At 37.0% G+C, this 21,219-nt stretch overlaps 1 protein-coding gene across 4 annotated transcripts in view; it reads right to left on the bottom strand.

Moving 5' to 3' along the window:
• Window positions 1-88: 88 nt before the first annotated feature.
• The window catches only part of LOC127444704 (probable E3 ubiquitin-protein ligase HERC3), a 38,878-nt gene continuing 17,747 nt past the window's right edge, over window positions 89-21,219 (bottom strand). Inside the window, exons 14-26 of one of the 4 annotated variants that reach the window (XR_007897874.1) lie at window positions 19,968-20,131; window positions 19,747-19,860; window positions 19,519-19,542; window positions 19,340-19,429; window positions 19,072-19,242; window positions 15,389-15,532; window positions 13,643-13,809; window positions 8,797-8,860; window positions 7,229-7,311; window positions 6,409-6,592; window positions 6,243-6,312; window positions 4,647-4,749; window positions 2,204-2,249 (exon numbers count right to left, since the gene is read on the bottom strand). Coding sequence is in view for 2 of the 4 variants with exons in the window: in XM_051704250.1 (XP_051560210.1) it covers window positions 2,041-2,249; window positions 4,647-4,749; window positions 6,409-6,592; window positions 7,229-7,311; window positions 8,797-8,860; window positions 13,643-13,809; window positions 15,389-15,532; window positions 19,072-19,242; window positions 19,340-19,429; window positions 19,519-19,542; window positions 19,747-19,860; window positions 19,968-20,131 (1,517 nt within the window). In the remaining 2 variants the exon portion in view is untranslated. Of the gene's footprint in view, window positions 2,250-4,646; window positions 4,750-6,242; window positions 6,313-6,408; window positions 6,593-7,228; window positions 7,312-8,796; window positions 8,861-13,642; window positions 13,810-15,388; window positions 15,533-19,071; window positions 19,243-19,339; window positions 19,430-19,518; window positions 19,543-19,746; window positions 19,886-19,967; window positions 20,132-21,219 lie in introns of those variants that run through there. The other 3 variants (XM_051704250.1, XR_007897875.1, XM_051704252.1) reach the window with 3 other exon arrangements.

Below are 21,219 nucleotides of genomic sequence, written 5' to 3'. Positions count from 1 at the left end.
AATAGTGTGAATTGTGATTACTTAATCTGAATCAAAAAGGGGATCTGTGATTTTTATTTTGTGAACTTTAAAAAGTACAACAATAACCTGAGGTGAAATTTTAATTTTATTGTTCTAGAAAAAATAGATAAAACAATATATTCCATTTGAAAGCTATAAAAGTAAATATACTTTACTAAAATAACAATGCATCAGCCACTAAGAAGCCCTTGTTTGCATACATTGAAAGAAAGGATTAAGCTGAACAGGAACACTTCTTTACGTGTCTTTCCATCATGTACAAACAAATACATTTCATGCAGCTAGATGCAAAACACCTGACCACAGGCCTCAGCAAACAACATCACTGCGGTGCAATAGACGTCATGTATCATTCTCTGTCAAAACACCAGTAACGACTGAGGAACCATAGGCAAGTCACTCTGATCCATTTGTAATGGCAAACCAACATCAATGCTCTTTTTATTAACAAAACATGAAGAAAAAAAAATCCCCTTTACTGCATATAAGATATTACCTTTTTTGAGAGAATGAGGGATTTAATCGAAAACTACAACAGATTGAATGGAAAAAAATATATAATGCAACTGTTAGAATATTCACATTTGTTGGATTAAAACATATTTAAAATCCCATAACTAGTACACATCAACCAGTAGGTTATTGCTGGATCACGTTTTTCAACAAAATCTCAACCGAAGCCGCTCATGCACATGCCCCCAATTAAATAACGCAACATTTTACGAGAAGCAGTTTCAGCGTCAACCCTGGGTATGGCATGCTCATGCATGCCTATCATTAAGAAGAAACATTGTGTTTCTAATGACTTAAAAATGAACATCAATGAAAAAAGACGTAAGAAAGAATTCAGAAAGTGCGGAACTGCATAATCTGTATTATTTGAGCACAAACAGAAAGGGTAAAGCTTCGAAAAAAGGGATTAGTTCTTACATTAAAACCCTTTAGTGTGTTAGGTCTGAAACCGTCTGTCTGGTGCTGATGGACTTTTTTTTTTTTTTCCTGGACGAGCCCCCAATTTGGATGAGAGGCTTGTGATGGAGATCTCTTTCTGGATGGATACTAAAGGAATATTCTGGGTTCAATACAAGTTACAATCGACTGTATTTGTGGCGTAATGTTGATTACTTCATAAAGTTTCGACTCGTCCCTCCTTTTCTTTAAAAAACGAAAAAAGCAAAAATCTGGGTTGCAGTCAGGCACTTACAATGGTAGAGAACGGAGCTAATCTGTAAAGTTATTTCCAATTTCACAGCTTCATTGCCATGACGACGTAATGCTGTAAATCCTAAACCTACCATAAAAACGACGATTTAAACAACTTTACAGCTCAAATAATGCACGTTTTAACAGAAGACTTAATGAAAGTGCTTTCATAAAAGTATAAGCTTCACATTTCTGCCTTTAAATGACCCCAAAATTGCCCCCCATTCACTTCCATTGTAAGTGCCTCACTGTAACCTTGATTTTTGCTTTTTTAAAGAAAAGAAATTAATTTTTGTGGTAATCAACCTTATGCCACAAATGCTGTCGATTGAGCTTAACTTGTATTGAACCAGGAATATTCCTTTAACCGCACATCTCTGGTCAATAGAGAGCAAAGGAGGGAATTTCGGCATTCTACTTAAATTAGTTTACGTCGTCCCAGAAAGTCAAAACAGCAAAATTACGTGGTCTTGACAACAGAGCAATCTACCAGTTTTGATTAAAAAACATCAATGATATTTATAAATATATAAAGATTTTTTTTTTTTTTTAAATATAAACTTTGATAACAAAAACAGTCAAAGATAAATAGTGCATATCTTAAGACGCAACCAAATGAAGTCCCTCTCAAAATAATAGGAAAATAATAGATTTACTCATATCAGATACAGTATGTGCTCTTCTGTGGTAAATGTGAGAACAGCTTTCATTCCTTTTTCTCCACAGGTTTAAAGTGCAGTGTAAGCAGATGCTCAAGATCCCTACAGGCCAGCTTCCAGACCTCTGCAGCCCTACCTCGCTACCCACCAGTCCCGCTCAGACCAGACTGAAGCCCTCATACTGCTCCACAGCCTGTGTGAGCCGGTGCCGTAGGGTCTCTTTGGTCTGGTAGCAGGGCATGTCCAGCATGTTATAGCAAGTGTGAGCTACAGGCAGGTAGTGCTCTTCCGCGGCGGTTGATTGGATGACTATGCGTAAACTGGCCATGCCGTGGATAGGGATGCGGTCACTGCCTGTCAGGAACACTGGCAGAACAAAAATAAAAACTATTCAGTCTGCATTCTAACATATGCATTTGTCATTTATTATTTGATTATTTGATATACATTGATTTGCTTAAACAAAAATGACCAGCAGAAGCTATCACAAAAGACCTTTTTTTGTAAACAGTAAAGGCTTATTCACACCAAGACTGAATATCTTTTAAGACTTTAAATTGAAACAAAGCATTTCTAAAAGCTAACGTAAACTTTGTTTTTCCGCATGCCGCTACGTCTCGTGCACAGTGCTTTTTGTACTAAGCCATGTGATAAAGGCTTTTTAGTATTAAGAGTGCCATGCTTATTTAGCTTTTTTGGACTTATATGAACCCTTGACCATAGAGCACCTTAAAGGGTGTTCACCCAGAGACTAAAATGATTTCGTGATTTACTCACCCTTCTGGCATCCCAGATATTCATGACTTTCTTTCTTCTGCAGAACACTAATGAAGATTTTTAAAAGAATATCTCAGCTCCTCACAATGCAAGTGAATGGGTGCCACAATTTTGAAGCTCCAAATAAAGGCAAAATAAAGTAATCCATATGACTCCAGTGGTTAAATCCATGTGTTCAGACATATGATATGATATGTGTGGGTGAGAAACAGATCAATATTTAAGCCATTTTTTTTATTATAAATTCTCCTCCCTGCCCAGTAGGGGGCGATATGCACGAAAAATGTGAAACAGATGGAGAAAGTGAAAGTGAAGGAAAAAGGACTTAAATATTGATCTATTTCTCACCAACGCCTATCATATCACTTCTGAAGATATGGATTTAAACACCAGATTTGTCTGGAGTACTTTTATGTTGCCCTTATGTGGATTTTGGAGCTTCAAAATATTGGCACCCATTCACTTGCATTGTATGGACCAACAGAGCTGAAATATTCTTCTAAAAATCTTCGTTTGTGTTCAGCAGATGAAAGAAAGTCATACACATCTGGGATGGCATGAGGGCGAGTAAATGATGAGAGAATTTTCATTTTTGGGTGAATTATTCCTTAAGATTATACCCCACTTTTGAAGCTTCTATTGTTGGGCATTGTTTAAGGATTGAGCATAACTTGTATTGAATCCGGAATATTCCTTTAAGGACTGGGGCAATTTTTTAACCAACATGTAAGTCAATATTTTTTTTTCCTTTTTATGTTGATAAAAACTTGCTCAAGAGCCAAAAAGAAGTTTGAAACAGCTGAGCAATGACATACTGTTTGTGAACATTCTGCACCAGCCATGCTGCTGTGGGAGGTGTTTAGAGGAGTATTTAAATATGAGGATGCACAAGACTACATCAACTAATATAACATTAAAATGGGTTATCATGCCTCATTCTATGAGTAGAATTCACACAAGATCAGTAATATAATCACTAATTTAAAGTAATATATATGCAGCAGATAACGTAATTTGTCAGGTTTACCTTGTGCATTATAGCGCATTAGCGTTATGAAATACGCTATACATGGCCATAACATGCGCTGATTAGACTCTGTTTTTGTAACTTTTGATGACACTGATCCTACTGGAAAAATGTGTGTATAAAAGAGAATTAACGGGTAGAATACAGATAAATGAATGATGATAGGCATATCTTACTTTGGGCAGATGGCTTTTGCTGAAGAATGCACACGAGTAAATAGGCATTTAAGAGTATTGGAGTAGATTTGGTTCCTTTCAGGAAAAAAAATAAAAAAATTACATTACATGTTCTTAGAAAATGTCTCGTAGGTTAATTTGCACCATCTTGCTAATAACTACACGCCGGTGTGTTCATGTTGACTGATCTTAAATTACTTAGGGGGAAATAGCTGTCGGCCTCAAAGTAGGACACACCTACCAATGATGTGGACCAATGCCAGCTAGCAGCCGGTACAAAGTTTTCCTGAAAATTCACCCTGGCAAGTTATTACAAACCACCAAAACGAACACAAAATTTTTTTTGGTGTGTGTTTTTTAAAATGACATCACACCCGTTCGTTCTTCGTTTTCGTAGGAAGTGTACAGTTAACACTTCAGTATATTCTTATTATGTAATTATTTAAGGGGCTCAGTCGTTTAATCTTACATATTAAACAAATTCATCTTTAATATGTCTGATATACGTATAAATAATTAAATGTTTTTACAGAAAGTTTGGTCTATTACAGTTTGACACGTTTTTGTCATTTTGCACATTAGCACCAACTAAAATACGTGATTTTCATCGACTAAAATGATATGCCATTTCAAGAGTAAAATTGACTAAAATGAATGAACATGACGAAATACTGACTAAATTCAAAGGACATGTTGGTCAAAAGACAAAAAAATGATGATTAAAACTAAAGATTAACACTGCATTCAATGCCACTAGAAATCATGCGATTGTCTCTGACTTACATAAAAACTGTTTCTTTTTCTCCAAAGGGAAGTCATGAAACACCTCCCAGAACATCCTCACTGTCGGGTGGGAGGCAGAGAACTCGCCCTTGTATGTGGCATTCTGGAAGAAAGAAAATAAATATAAAGGTCTTGGAAGGCATAACAAATGCAACTGGTTCGTTTAGCTGACAATATTGACTGCGGTCAATCAAAAATCAAAGTACAGATTGGCATTATATCAATATACAGTTCTGCTCAAAAGTTTGCATACCCTGGCAGAAATTGTGAAATTTTGGCATTGATTTTTAAAATATGACTGATCATGCAAAAAAACTGTCTTTTATTTAAGAACAGTGATCATATGAAGACATTTATTATCACATAGTTGTTTGGCTCCTTTTTAAATCATAATGATAACAGAAATCACCCAAATGGCCCTGATCAAAAGTTTACATACCCTTGAATGTTTGGCCTTGTTACAGACACACAAGGTGACACACACGGTGTGTGAAAAGACAGTGTGGTTGTTTCAAGGAGCACAATACGACGATACTTGAACAAAAATGAGCTGCATGGTCGAGTTGCCAGAAAGAAGCCTTTACTGCGCCAATGCCACAAAAAAGCCCGGTTACAATATGCCTGACAACACCTTGACACGCCTCACAGCTTCTGGCACACTGTAATTTGGAGTGACGAGACCAAAATAGAGCTTTATGGTCACAACCATAAGTGCTATGTTTGGAGAGGGATCAACAAGTATTGTGTTCCTTGAAACAACCACACTGTCTTTTTCTAGAGCAGCCTGTATTTCTCCTGAGGTTACCTGTGGGTTTTTCTTTGTATCCCGAACAATTCTTCTGGCAGTTGTGGCTGAAATCTTTCTTGGTCTGCCTGACCTTGGCTTGGTATCAAGAGATCCCCGAATTTTCCACTTCTTAATAAGTGATTGAACAGTACTGACTGGCATTTTCAAGGCTTTGGATATCTTTTTATATCCTTTTCCATCTTTATAAAGTTCCATTACCTTGTTACGCAGGTCTTTTGACAGTTCTTTTCTGCTCCCCATGGCTCAGTATCTAGCCTGCTCAGTGCATCCACGTGAGAGCTAACAAACTCATTGACTATTTATACACAGACACTAATTGCAATTTAAAAAGCCACAGGTGTGGGAAATTAACCTTTAATTGCCATTTAAACCTGTGTGTGTCACCTTGTGTGTCTGTAACAAGGCCAAACATTCAAGGGTATGTAAACTTTTGATCAGGGCCATTTGGGTGATTTCTGTTATCATTATGATTTAAAAAGGAGCCAAACAACTATGTGATAATAAATGGGTTCATATGATCACCATCCTTAAATAAAAGACATGATCAGTCATATTTTCAAAATCAACGCCAAAATGTCACAATTTCTGTCAGGGTATGCAAACTTTTGAGCACAACTGTGTGTGTGTGTATATATATATATATATATATATATATATATATATATATATATATATATATATATATATATATATATATATATATATATATATATATATGTGTGTGTGTATTATTATTCTATAGGTGTGAAGGGTGTGTATTCAGTGGGTGGGATGGGATCTGTGTTTACCAAGTATAACCCCACATCGCACTCTTTGGCATTCTGATATTTCTTTTAACTTACTTCAAGTTGGCTTTGCCTAAATTCAAAGCATATACCATCAATTACTCATGATTGTGTTGATTTACGGTGGCTTAAAAATTAAAACCACCGTTGTATGTATAAAGAGCCTCACCTTCTCCATTTCCTCCCAGTTGTAATTGTTGTTGCCCACCACCATGGCCATGAGCTCAGAGGGCTGGAAGAGAGAAAGGATCTCCCCACCACAGACCTTCAGGAAACCGCTGGAAAAGGCTGAATACTGCTCCTGAACTGAGTCACTAAACACATACTGCAGATATGCCTGAACAAACTCCTTCCTGAGAGAGGAACACACAAAAACACATTTACTTGTAGAGTTTTGTATAGAATGTTACATTTATGTTCTTAGCAGACTTCTTGTCAAAGTGACTAAGACACCGTCCACACTAATCCGTTGAAGTTTAAAAACCATCCACAGTGGAACAGTGTTTGACTTCACTGAAAACAGAGACTTTCGAAAATGCTCTCCATAACCTCATAATTTAAAAAACGATGACATTAGGAAACTGTGTTTATATAGCTTCTCTTTGGCGGCAATGAATAAATATAAAATACAGTATATAATTTCACTTCATTCTCAACCCACTTTCCGATCTCCACTTCATTGTTTTCCTGAAATGCACCCTTAAACTTGGCCACACATACATCAAGTAGGTGTGCATTCACATTGTTTTGTCTGGATTCGCATTTAAGTCCCATCTGTTTTTACAGCATCTGTAATCTTGCAATTCCGCTCCCTCTTGTGCACTCTGATACCACCCACCCACACACACACACACACACACACACACACACACACACACACAGTCGCTTACTCTCACATACAGTAAAATGTGGGGCACATACAGGAACATCCTGACCTCTTTCAGACCTAGAAAGAGACACCACTGACTTGATACTGCACAGAATCACACCTGTTCGTCTTGTCCACAGTGATGGTTTTCCCTCCCTGTACCAGCTCTTTCACCTCCGTAATCCCATAATAATCTCTTGTGATCTGTGGAGACAGTGACAGATTATGGATTTTTGTCTGATTCATTTTTGTAAATCAGTTCTTTTGAAATGTCCCTTTCAATGAATCTTTTCCTTCATTTTGAAACGCTGATTTCAGCAATTTGTTTGCGTCATCGCTGATAAGTGTTTATGGAAGTCACGGGTGCCATTTTCTGTTTTTAAGTGTTTTCGTACAAAATAAAAATATTGCTGTTCATTAACTTGTATTGTTATTTTGGTACATATAAATAAATATGTTCAAATATTCTTCCTCATATTCACAATGAAAAACTAATAGTAATTTTTATTGTTTTAGTGTTATTTAATTATCTATTGTATTTTACATTGGTACTAATGATCAAATATTCTTCTTTGTGATAACTTGGTGAAAAACTGTTTTAGAATGTAAACACATTTTTTAACTTTATTTTTTTATTTTGTTTTATTATTACTTAGCATTTTGTTATTATTTATTGTATTTTACTTCTTGCAATAAATATGTTATAGTACATTATCTAATATTCTTGTGTTCACTCTGTGAAAAACAGTGATTCAAAACTATTTATTTTTTACTTATATTATTTGCTTATTATTATTATTATTATTTCTATTTATTATCATTTATTGTATTTTACTTCTTGCTATAAATATTTTATATTGGTACATTTAAATAAACATGATCTAATATTGTTCCTCGTGTTCACTAAAAAACTAATAGAATCGAAGAAAAAAATATTTATTTAAAAATATGTATTTACTTTATGTTCTATTACATTTTTTTAGTGATATTTAATTATGTATTGCATTTTACTTCTTGCAATAAATATTTTATATTAGTACTAAATATAAAATATTCCTCCTTGTGTTAACTTAGAGAAAAACAGTTGTAGAATTTTACTTCTTTATTTTTTCATTATTATTTTATTCTTATTATTTGTAGTACTTACATTGGTACATATAAATACATATGATCAAATATTCTTCCTTGTGTTCACTTGGTGAAAAACAGTTTTATAATCGAAACAATATATTTTTTTAACTTTTTATATTTTTTTATTATTTCCATTATTATTATTATTATTTGTATTTTTTATTTATTGTATTTGACTTATTGCAATAAATATTTTATATTGGTACATATAAAATACATAAATATGATTTAATATTATTCCTTGTGTTTGCTTAGTGAATAAAAGTTTAAGAATCAAACATTTTTTATTTATTTTTTTACTTTATTATTATTATTTTATTTTTATTATTTATAGTATTTTACCTCTTGCAATGAATATTTAACTTTATCAAATTATCAGCAATGGCACCATTGCTAACAGTTGATGTCCAATGTAAAATCTTGGTGAAGCAAAAGTTGAGAACCAATGATATATAAGTTACAGTTATCAATGTTGCGACATATTCTTCTACTTGGATGGATGTTCAAGGCTTGATGAGTTTTGTGAAGTTATGTTTACATTGGTGTCTGGCAACTTACTGCAAAGTTCAGACAGAAGGTCTCCTCAACATCTCCCTCAAACTCCAGAAGCTGCTGAAGACTCCTGTGGACAGATCGAGAAAAACATTAAGAGGTAATAACAAGAACAACCAGATTTTTTTACATTTAGGGTGTTCTGAACAGTTGCTAGCTGGTTGCTTACTGGCCCAAGAAAAATATCCCACCCCCAAGTCTCTATAATATTCCGACAATGCTTGCATTAGCAATTTGTGCTCATTTTTACAATCACAGACAAGCACACCAAAGATTTCCATCATTTTCTCTTTTTATCTCCGCAGTCATCGGCAGGCATTTAATTGTCTTTCTATCATCTAATCACATCGAAAAGCTCACCAGCTGCAGGTTATATCACCAAACCCCTGGATTACTCGAGCAGGGACAGGGACATTTTATAACAAATGGCAATTTTTTTCCCATGAAAATATAAACCGTTTATGTAAACATGATGTTTGCTGGAGCCTTCTCCAATAATAAACTAAAATCAGAGGCCTGTGTAATTCAGAAAATATGTCCTCATTACAGGACATGAGTAAGTGGGAGACTGATATTTCCACCCAGGATTCAGGACAGACGCCAGTCTAATCAGCCTGACTATGGCCCTGTATGTAAGACAAGTATGTGAAATCAAACACTTCTACGTACACAAACTTGATCTTATGCATTATTGCTTTCTGAAATGTCACAATACAATTCATTAAGCAATGTATGTAGTATAGTGTGTTGCATTCTCAGCATTGCCACAAGGGTCACATGCTCCAGAGCCCCAAACCTTCAGGGGCCCATAGTAAGAAATCAGTCATTTTATCAACCACTGTTTTCAGTTTATTTTCATTTGATTTTTTTTGTTTATCCAGCATTTTCAGTAAGTGTTGGAGTAATTATTCATATTACTTGTCTGTTCATCTATTTACTTAATGCATGGTATGGGTCTTATTGTGCACAACTCATGACTGCAAGCAGAGTGCATCAGTCTGGTTACAGAAAAAATACAATCTTGTTCATTTTCTCTGTTGATGAACTGATTTTTAACGATAACTTATAAACCTTTAAAGACAGACCTACTGTGAGCTGTTAATCGACAGTATATGCTTCTGTTGATGCCATCAGTCCCCCTTTTTTTTTTTTTTTTTTTACTTAATTTTTTGAAAAATTGTGTTTGATAGTGAAATACTGTTCCTGGTAAAGAACTACACTACCCATGATCCTTAAGAGATCCACCAATCAGAGAGTTGCAGCAAACGAGCTCTGCAGCAACCGCCCACTTCCATGACGCTATGCGAAAGATGCAACCAAGTCCAACTCGATCTACTTATATATTTAAATATTTTGCAATACAATTTTTAGATATTGTTTCACTACTTCTAATCGACAACATAAAATCTATAGTTTTATTTTTTCCATCATTTTTAATTCGGTTACATTAATCGCAGTGCTTCATGGGATTGTAGTTCATACCTTTGACTTTTTGCCCGATTTTCAAACTTTTTTGCTTCAAATGAAAATGTGTTACATTGTGATTCAGCTCGGAGCTGGTTGGTTTGATTCATGGCTTACAACTCTTTTATGAAGAATTTGTAAATCCCTATGAAAAGAAAATGAAATCCCTATGGAAAAAACACTTCCAGAAACCGAGAAGGCATCAAAAGAGAGCGGGCACACTTACTATCACGACGTAATAACCTGCTCCGCCTCTGAAACTTTTTGGCTGACATCAAAAACATGTTAGCCCTTCCTCTCTAACCACCTGGTTTCAATCTAGAATGTACTGGAGGTAGTTCGATGTATCGGTTTAACCGATTAATCGGTGACGATTGTTGATTTTTGGAACTATCAGTTACCTGCCAAAATCTATGCCAATAGTGGCTGATTAGTTGTTGTTGTTGTTGTTGTTGTTGTTTTCAGCCAGTTTCCTCTGTGGCCTTGTGTGTTTTGGGCTTGTTTTATAGTTAAAAGTCCCACTTTAAGCACCAAAACTTTATTTTTCCAATTATTATTTTGGTTATACAATAAACTGCATCTGGGATTTTATAAATTTTGGTCTCTTGTAGCCTCAATGCCCATCATAGTATATTTAAATTGATTTAAAAAACTACTCGGTCAAATAATCGGTTATCTGCCTTTTCCACCACCTTAGTTATAGGTATTGTCAAAATCCACTATCGGTCAACCTCTAGTATGTACTGCCCTTTGTTGATATCAAATCCCATGCTACATTTTTTTAATCAGAATATTCACCAATTAGAGAGTCATGGCAAAGGAGCTCTGCAGCGACCACCCACTCCCATGAAGCAGTGCGAAAGACGCAACCCAGTCTCTGACCTTTGCGCACAATCAAATCAACCACTATGGCACTAAGACAAACTGGGTGGCTTTGCTATATTTGTGGATGCTGGTCTTACTTAAAGTACCTCTCCAGCACTGGTTTAATCCCTAAAAACTCATTTTGTTAATCAAAATTGCATATTTAAAAGTTTTTTCCATGAAAATAATCCCTTCATGCCTTAAAATGGCTTAGATATAGCTCTACACCTTTGTCTCATTTAGTATGTGTGGATCTATGAATATGCAAATTAGTCCACGCCTCCATCTCCACTCACCCCTGCACCGCTCACCTGCAGCTTGGGCTACCTGCTCACCTTCAACTCTGTTCACTGTAAAAGTACTAAACGCTACACAATGGCAAGTGGTAATATTGGAGTAATTCAGCAATATGTGTTCGAACCGGAAACTGATTCGCGAATTGTACAGGGTTGCCTCAAGTCGATGTATCACAATGGTAATGTATTTTATGTATCGCTCTCTACAACATTAGAAACGTAAGTTACGTAACAGTAATAGATAACATGATCCTTCGGCTTGACTACGTTATCAAACAGCTAATAATGACAAACCTTGCTCCTGTTCGCCACCTCTGACAAGTTAGCCACCTTGTAAAGATAAACATCCAGATGTGCCGTTTGGAAGAAACGCTTTGAACACCATAGAAAGTCTCTGGAGAAAGGCATATAGTTCATCATAACTAACATCGGAATATACAGTACGTATATGTTTTGAGTAACATTTGCCATAACTTTCTTCGTCAACATACCCAAGCCATATAAAATTTCCTGTCAGCATTTGACATGAACCATCATGAAACTTGGCATGCTAACGTTGGCTAACTTTATCTAGCACGCAGCAGATTTGTTGGACATAGTCAACGGATAGAACACAAGAAAAAGAAACTTACCGGTTGACCAACATGTTGGCTCACACTCGCTGTGTCCCCAAGATAAATTGATGGAACCGTGTTGGGCTTCAATATAAGTTTAGCGGCAAAACCCATCTGTTTTTTTGGTACAATTTTCAAAACAGTTCTCTGTAAAATGACTACTGCAAACCCGAGTTTTCTCTGGAAGTTTTGCTGGGACATTTTTCCAAATAAACTGCACCCATTTATCTCGGATTTTCAGATCCTTTGGTAATACATGAAGGCTCTGGAACATGTCTTGTAAAATATCGATACGTAGCTACACCTGGCTTCTCCTGATACCCCTTGCTTCACCGTAGCGTATGCTGTTGATATGGAAAGCCCCACCCCGCAAGTTGACGGGACTGGTTCCTTAGGTTTGTGACGTCTGAAACCCTGGCTGTCCGAATCCGTGTTTTTGAGACTGTCTTTGGTACACTGCAGTTCCAAGGCAAAAATGCTCAGCCATGGTGTTGACTACTGATTACACTCATGGTATGTCTTCTAGCATATAAAAAAACACCATATGGACATGTAAACAACGTTAAAAACTTGATTTTCACTGGAGGGGGTCTTTAATTGCCAATACCGTGCCCACTGATGGTTGCTTTCATAAGTTGATATTATTCAGGAACTATGTGAGGATCAGCCTTGAACCCGGCAACAGAAAACATGATTACAGATTTGGATTGGCCACCAACTCTGGACTGGTTTTCTCTCCTGCTTTCTGCAACCAATTAGTTTCCTGCTGATGACTCAAACTCTTAACAGTTCAAAAGCTTTTTGGGTGGCTTGTGACTGCGTTACATAAAAAAAAAAAACCCATTAACCATGCATTAGGCAGAAGTCATGGACCGTTGCAATCACGCAGGAGTACCATGTTTTTTTGGACGCTGTTTCAAGTTAAAAATAACTTCTTTTAAAAACCCATCTTAAGAAATCTTTGTTGCACTGTGTCTAAGCTTATTTTAGCACAAGAAAGCTTTCAGTCTGAACAGCCCCTTATATCCTCATATCCAAGCTGTATGACTGTGACATTTTCTTTCGTGAAACACAAACAATTATAGTTTTCTACAGTCCTCTGTTTCGTAATTAGGCCTGTCAACCTAAAAAAAAAAAAGTACATAAAATAAATATGCGCTACTTTTATAGGTTTTCTGAAGTGATATGATAGATTTGTGTGAGGAACAGCCTGAAATAAAATATATTCACCAGAACCATTGCTAAAATGTGATATTTGGGGGGGCATTTGGGTTTGATCTTTAGGGTGGGTAAGTAGTTGTCTCTTCATTGTAAGGCGGGGGGTCAGAAGTTTCTGGGAGGCACAAGGCCAGCCCCCTTTAGACCTGGCCATGTTATTCAACGAATAATCATCCCCTTCAACCTTGCTCTTAAATCTCATTCTTATGCAATCAAATATATCGTGTCATAACGCAAGTCAGTCACTTCACATCAACTACATCAAATGCCGTTGTGTCTCGCTGTGTTTTGTAACCGAATGCTATGCACCAAATTTGAATAGGCTTTGTTAAATTAGTTTGTGTTTTACAGAAGAGAGAAAGTCAAAAGGACATGAATAAGTGTTGTGTGCTATACCTGCCCTCTGTAGGAGAAAGCTCTTTCAGGTCCTCAAGAGTGGGTGAAATGTCCAGAAGCTTCTTGTAGAGCACCAGGGGGAAGTGTAGGTCCACCACAGTGGAGTTATAAATAGCCAAACCACAAATTATCCCAATCAGGTGGAACCAATTGTGCTCCACAAAACACTGCAATGCAAATAAGCAAACATGACATCCAAATGATTTATTTATTTATTCAAATTTTATTTACATTTGATGAATTGAAGTATATTATTATAATTTATATAAAATATATTATAAATAAAGATTATAGGGCCTGGGTAGCTCAGCGAGTATTGACGCTGACTACCACCCCTGGAGTCGCAAGTTCGAATCAAGGGTGTGCTGAGTGACTCCAGCCAGGTCCCCTAAGCAACCAAATTGGCCCGGTTGCTAGGGAGGGTAGAGTTACATGGGGTAACCTCCTCGTGGTCGCGATAAGTGGTTCTCGCTCTCAATGGGGCGCGTGGTAAGTTGTGCGTGGATCGCGGAGAGTAGCATGAGCCTCCACATGCTGGGAGTCTCCGTGGTGTCATGCACAGCGAGCCATGTGATAAGATTTGCGGATTGACAGTCTCAGAAGTGGAGGGAACTGAGACTTGTCCTCCGCCACCCGGATTGAGGTGAGTAACCGCGCTACCACGAGGACCTACTAAAGTAGTGGGAATTGGGCATTCCAAATTGGGAGAAAAGGGGATAAAAAAATAATAATAAAGATTAGAAATGTATTAAAGCAATGGATAATCTTGATATTTTTTTCACAAACTGTGTGATGAAAATTTTATTTGCATGATAATTAAAGGAATTTTAAAATTCCCATCCATGTCGGAGTAACACTTATAATTTATAAAGTTATAACTGTAATAAAGTCAGTGTAATAACAATAATATCACCTTCCTTCCAAACAATGCACAATACATTTGCAATTGTGCTCCACAAAACACTGCAATGCAATAAGCATGACGTCCAAATAAATAATAATAATAATATAAATAAATCTGATATCACCAAGAATATTTAATTTGAGAGCATTTTTTTGCATTATGATTTTGTAAAATTTTACTTTTTCTTTTTTTTTTTTTTAAATAAATATATTATTATAATTTATATAAAATATATTATTATAAATAAATATTTTAAATCTATTAAAGCAATGGATAATCTTCATAATTTTTCACATGAACGGGGTGATGGAAATGCTATTTGCATAGTAATTAAATTAATTTTAATATTCACACCCATGTTGGAGTAAATCTTCTAATTTAAAAAGTTATAACTGTAATCAAGTTAGTATAATAATAATAAACTCATCTTCCTTCCTTAAACAAAGCACATTAAACTTTGCCGTCATGTATAGAATAATGTGTAGCCCTCATTACTAGCATCATCACTGATCCCTCCTACAGTATTTTGTCCACAGCAGAAGTGTTCTGTAGGTCATGCACAAATCCTGCAAGATCATCGTGTTTACAGCTGAGCTAGGAAAATCTCTCAAAAGCACAGGCCTGATAACATGATCTGCTGATATTCTCAATCAAACAGCAACTTGTCCTTCAGGCTTTCAATCAAACAATCAACTAATATTACAGTAACTTGAAAGGCCTTTGGCATACACTGAGTATACAATAAAATATTTTTGCAAATAAACTGCATTTATTTTTCACATGTAATTTACAGTAAATAAGCTTCTGCTGGATTTCAGGAATAAAACTAAGGGTAAACTCACTTTGTCAGAGAACCAGAGTAGATTGGACTCTGTGTACTGGGTGAACATGCCGTAGATGGGATCCATCAGCTCTTTGAGCAGGAGTAAGAAAAACTCCTTGGTGACTCCACCAGCATCTACTGCTTCCTCTCCATCAAAGATGACCTACAATCATCAAAAAAGTTGCATGTTAGAAACAAGTATTTTGTAAAGTTACAGACTGCTATTTGGAATTATGCAATCGTCTGTCACAGCATCTCTGAAAACAGTGTCTCATAATTTTCCTCACGAGCAACATTTATGTTAGATCCAATACCAACTAAGCTCTTAAAAGAGGTGTTTCCTGTAATCTCAGAACCTCCTCTTAATATTATGAACTCCTTGCTATCCTTAGGACATGTCCCAAGAAACTTTAAAATGGCAGTTATCAAACCTCTTATTAAGAAGCCACAGCTTGATCCTGGAGAATCGGCTAATTATAGACCGATTTCAAATCTCCCATTTATGTCGAAAATACTAGAAAAGGTTGTATCCTCCCAACTATGTTCATTTCTACAGAGAAATAGTATATATGAACAATTTCAGTCAGGATTTATGCCCCATCACAGTACAGAAACTGCTCTTATCAGAGTTTCAAATTACTTGCTCTTATCATCTGATCGAGGCTGCATTTCTCTTCTAGTCCTTTTAGATCTTAGTGCTGCCTTTGACACCACAGATCTAAACATTCTCTTGAAGAAGCTGGAGAATTATGTTGGCATTTGTGGACATGCATTAGCATGGTTTTATGTCCCATTTAGCAGACCGCTACCACTTTGTCTGTGTAAATGAGGAATTGTCAAATTAAACAAAAGTTAAGTATGTAATGCCACAGGGATCAGTTTTAGGGCCTCTGCTTTTCTCTTTATATTTGCTTCCCCTGGGAGATATTATCAAGAATCATGGAATAAGTTTCCACTGTTATGCCGATGATACCCAACTTTACATTTCTTCGAAGCCTGACAAAATTTCACAATTCTCCAAATTAGCAGAGTGTATCAATGAAAACTAAGACTGGATGGCCAGAAATTTCCTTCTATTAAATTCCGACAAAACAGAGGTACTAATCATTGGACCAAAAACCTCTAAAAATAAGCCGGTAAAATATAATTTGACTCTCGATGGATGTACTGTAACGTCATCTTCTACAGCGAAGAACTTAGGTGTTATATTTGATACCAATCCGTCCTTTGAAAATCAAATATTGCTAAGTTACGACACATGCTCTCTGTTGCTGATGCCGAAAAACTAATTCATGCGTTCATGACCTCAAGACTAGATTATTGTAATGAATTACTGGGAGGATGTCCTGCAAGTTCAACAAATAAACTTCAATTGGTTCAAAATACAGCAGCCAGAGTGCTGACTAGAATCAAGAAATATGATCATATTAGCCCCATTTTATCATTGTTACATTGGCTACCTGTTAAATTTTGTATTAATTAAAAAATTCTGTTCATTACGTCCAAAGCTTTGAATGGTCTAGCTCCGCAGTACTTAAGTGACCTTCTACCACACTATATTCCATCACGTTCATTATGGTCGCAAAATTCTGGCCTGTTAATAGTACCTAGAATATCAAAATCCACAAAAGGAGGCAGATCCTTTTCGGCTCCTAAGCTATGGAATTGTCTTCCTAACGAGATTCAGACACACTCTCTCAGTCTAAGTCTAGACTAAAGACTCATCTATTTAGCCAGGCATACACCTAATTTATCCATCTGCTCATAATTAGGCTGCTTTAGTTAGGTCTGCCGAAACCAGAAACACTTCTCATAATCTATAACTCTGCGATAAATTGAATGGCATCAACCCTAATATTATTCTATTTGTTTCCCTGTCTTAACCTCAGAATTCCTATCCCAAGGTAACCTCAGGATAGAAGCTGGATCCGGCCAGCTCTGGTAACCTCGGAATAGGAATCCTGAGGTTGAGACAGGGAAACAAATAGAATAATGTTAGCATAGATGCCATTCAATTTATTGCAGAGTTATAGATTATGAGAAGTGTTTCCGGATCGAGCTCCGTTCCTGCTTGGTGTCGGACTCCACTGCTACATGTCGCTGACTGATGACGACTAACTGCAGCCGGTGCCATCCAGAAATCACTCCAATCTACTACGGTGGACTTCAGAGGATGAACTGATGCCAACTCCAACCATAAGACATGGGATACTTCATATGCCACTGCCTGAACCTTGGATTTAGGATGGACCTCACCGAAATAACCTGCCGGTTGAATTGCGATGCACCTCACTTATATCTGCCTGCATCACCTTGGTCTATTGATGGACTACACTTTTGAAAGGAATACATAGACTATCAATGAATTGCCAACAAAAGCCTTGATCAGCCAACTAACAATGGACAATGCAACTATGTGAACTTCTGCAGTTATTCCAGGATGGACTTCAAAGACATTAGTCATTGGGGGCATGGGTAGCTCAGCGAGTAAAGACGCTGACTACCACCCTGGAGTCACAAGTTCGAATCCAGGGTGTGCTGAGTGACTCCAGCCAGGTCTCCAAAGCAACCAAACTGGCCCAGTTGCTAGGGAGGGTAGAGTCACATGGGGTAACCTCCTCGTGGTCACTATAATGTGGTTCTTGCGCTCGGTGGGGCACGTGGCGAGTTGTGCGTGGATGCCGCGGAGAATAGCGTGAAGCCACCACACGCGCTATGTCTCCGCGGTAACATGCTCAACAAGCCACGTGATAAGATTCGTGGATTGACGGACTCAGACGCGGAGGCAACTGAGATTCATCCTCCGCCACCCGGATTGAGGCGAGTCACTACGAGGGCTTAGAGCGCATTGGGAATTGGGCATTCCAAATTGGGGAGAAAAAAAAAAAGACATTTGTCGTTACTCTTACAATACATACAAAATCTGTGTTTATACAATAACCCTTAAAACTTACTTAGTTTTTAAACCATGACATGGACTACATAAAAAAACAACAAAAAAAACCAAACTAATACTGGCATTTATTCATGTTGTTTAGCCAGAGGGGAACTGGCCCCCACATCGAGCCTGGTTTCTCCCAAGGTTATTTTTTTCCATTAACCAACATCTTATGGAGTTTTGTGTTCCTTGCTACTGTCCCCTTCGGCTTGCTCACTGGGTTTCTAAATACAATTATTATTTACTTATTTATTTTTATACACAATTTACAATAATATTTTAATCAAACTACACTATGATGACTCTTAAGACTTTATAGATATTACAGTTTCATTTTCTGTTAAAGCTTGATTTTCTGTAAAGCTGCTTTAAAATGATGTGTTGTGAAAAGCGCTATTCAAATTAAATTGTCTTGACTTGCTAAAGAAGAGGCTTTCTATAAATAAAATGCAGCATAACATGGCATTGTTTTTTAACATGTATTCTGTTATTCTGGCATCACTGTTTTCAGATTTTCCTGACCCTAAACAACATGCAAATCCAAAACAAACTGGGGTCGGTCGCTTTACTTGTTGGCCTGATGGTCTCTTCCTGTCCTAGTGGGAGGTTCTTGGCCAGAGTAAGCTAAAATTTGGAACTGATTTGATTCCAATAGTCTGAAAGATCATTTCTGTGGTAATTTTCCAATAGAGGCGAGGTCAATTAAGGCTCCCGACTTGGTTCTCAAGATTGTGCATGGGGATCTGTATTATACGAGGACTAACCTTAAGTGGCTTCTTCAAGTCTATGTCATTGTAGACCGTAAGCTCCCGCAGAGCGTCGCTCACTAAATGGTTTCTCCGTACGTGGAGCACCATGAAAGGATTCCTCGCCAGCAAAGGCTCCATGGTCAAGAGCATGAAGATATTGTGCAAGTTAGCACCGCTTACCGCCATCTTAACAATGACAAATCAAAACTTACTGTAGTAACTGTAAAAGGTATTAACATAGGCAGTAAAATTACAGTGTGTATCAACATATTTGCTTAGTAACCTGCATTTGCAGCTCAGCATCTGTTTGAAGCACAGTTGTTTTGGCTTGCGCGTTCAATATGAACGGATAGGCACATAACGTGAAAGAACTCTGGAAAATAAGATTGAAATGATGAGAACATAGACTGTTACAAACATCCAAAAACAAACTGATATGGAACTACATTCAAATCAACATACCTGCACTGGAGGGTATCTCATTTTCTGTAAGAAAAACAAACAAAACATGTTCAATTTGAATGCATTTTTACTTTTCAGCTTGTATTACGCAAGATGTGATATGTTATAAGAATATAAGATTAAGTTATAAGAAGTGACAGAATTTTTTTTTTTATTACAAGGGGATCCAATTGACACATCCACTTCCAGTTCTACATTAAAAAAGCTATACAAGCAAAATATACGCACAATATCTGTTTTCCGCAGAAACCATTTGAGGTAGTCTTCTTGGATGTCCACCAGGCTGGAAATATCAGGGATGTAGAAGTGGTTGTATTCCACACGATGGGCCTTTAAGTTCACCTACAGCAAAGTATTGCTAACACAGCTGCAGTTCATCATTCAACAACACAAGTTAATGTAAGCTTTTCTGCAAAAACACATTTTATACTGTCAACTTTTCGTCGCACCTTGTGCAGTTTTTCCAGCAGTCTCAGTGCTGCACTGATGTAGCTCTCCAGAAACACCGGCATCAAGAGAGCTTTACCACCAGTCAACAAAAACACAACTATGCTTTTATACATCTCCACTAGTCTGGAGAACATCTCACAATCCACCAGAGACCACCAGTTATCTGAAAGACAAAAGAAAAGAAATATTGTTTCCAATGCTATTTCTGCCCTTGACATACAAGGTTGATTTTCAAAATCAGTTATGAGATGCTAGGCAGCAAGACACTGGGGGTTGTGACCACAATCGTATATACTGAGGTGTAAGTAATGTTATGTATAATGGTTAAAATAAATATCATGATGTAGTCAGGGGTTACATTTGGAATTTGGAAGGGGGGGTGGGGTTGAACCCTAAAATCGGGGAGTGATTCTGGATTCTAGTCTCCTAGGCAAGATACAATTTGACCAAAGCATACAAGAAATTGAATGGATTGACAAAGAAGCTGCCATTTAAAATTAAACACATTCAAATTTATTTTACATCTTTTTTTAATCAAAGGTGTCGATCAGGACCAATCTGGCCTATTTTAACCCCAGGATATCAAGGCCATGCTGGATTTTTTTATTCATTGAAAAATTTTTCATATTTCAATAAACTGGTCAAATAAAGTAGTGGTTCCTATTCTATTTTGATTGTGTGTGTGCAATTTTTAAAATTTAAAGTGTATTTATTTATTTGTATTATTTTTACCCAAAGTATACTTCGATTTTGACATGAATGCTCGGTGTCTGCGTACTGTCGAACGCAAGCCTGTCAAAGTATATTCCACTTGACAGTGCGCCCATACGCAGGAGGTTGGCGCATACATGCTACGACTGCTATAAGACACTGGGCTATTTCTCTTCAGGAATTTAGACCCATAAAGATGTCTTTATAGTCCTTCAGACTCAAGTTACACAAATGCAGGTATCTCCTGACCTCCCACACATGCGCCCTTGACGTGCACATCCACTGTTGTTGTTTTTACCTTCGTCTCTTGTTATTTACTGGCGATTGCATCTTCTTCTAGTGCTTCTTCGTGACAGCAAAGGCTCAACGGTGAGTGTTGCCACCTTGTGGAACAACAAATTCGTGCAAATAATTCAAGGCGCATGCGCATTCTGCACGTTCAAAGACGCGCTGTTAGAAAAATCGGCCTACGTGTTCAGTGCTCGTGTACTCTGTTGGACAAATTTGCATCACGCATCCTGTACGTGAACGTTCAGTATA

This window comes from Myxocyprinus asiaticus, chromosome 8, assembly GCF_019703515.2.
Source record: "Myxocyprinus asiaticus isolate MX2 ecotype Aquarium Trade chromosome 8, UBuf_Myxa_2, whole genome shotgun sequence".
Lineage (NCBI taxonomy): Eukaryota > Metazoa > Chordata > Actinopteri > Cypriniformes > Catostomidae > Myxocyprinus > Myxocyprinus asiaticus.
This window is presented reverse-complemented; position numbering and strand designations above follow the sequence as displayed.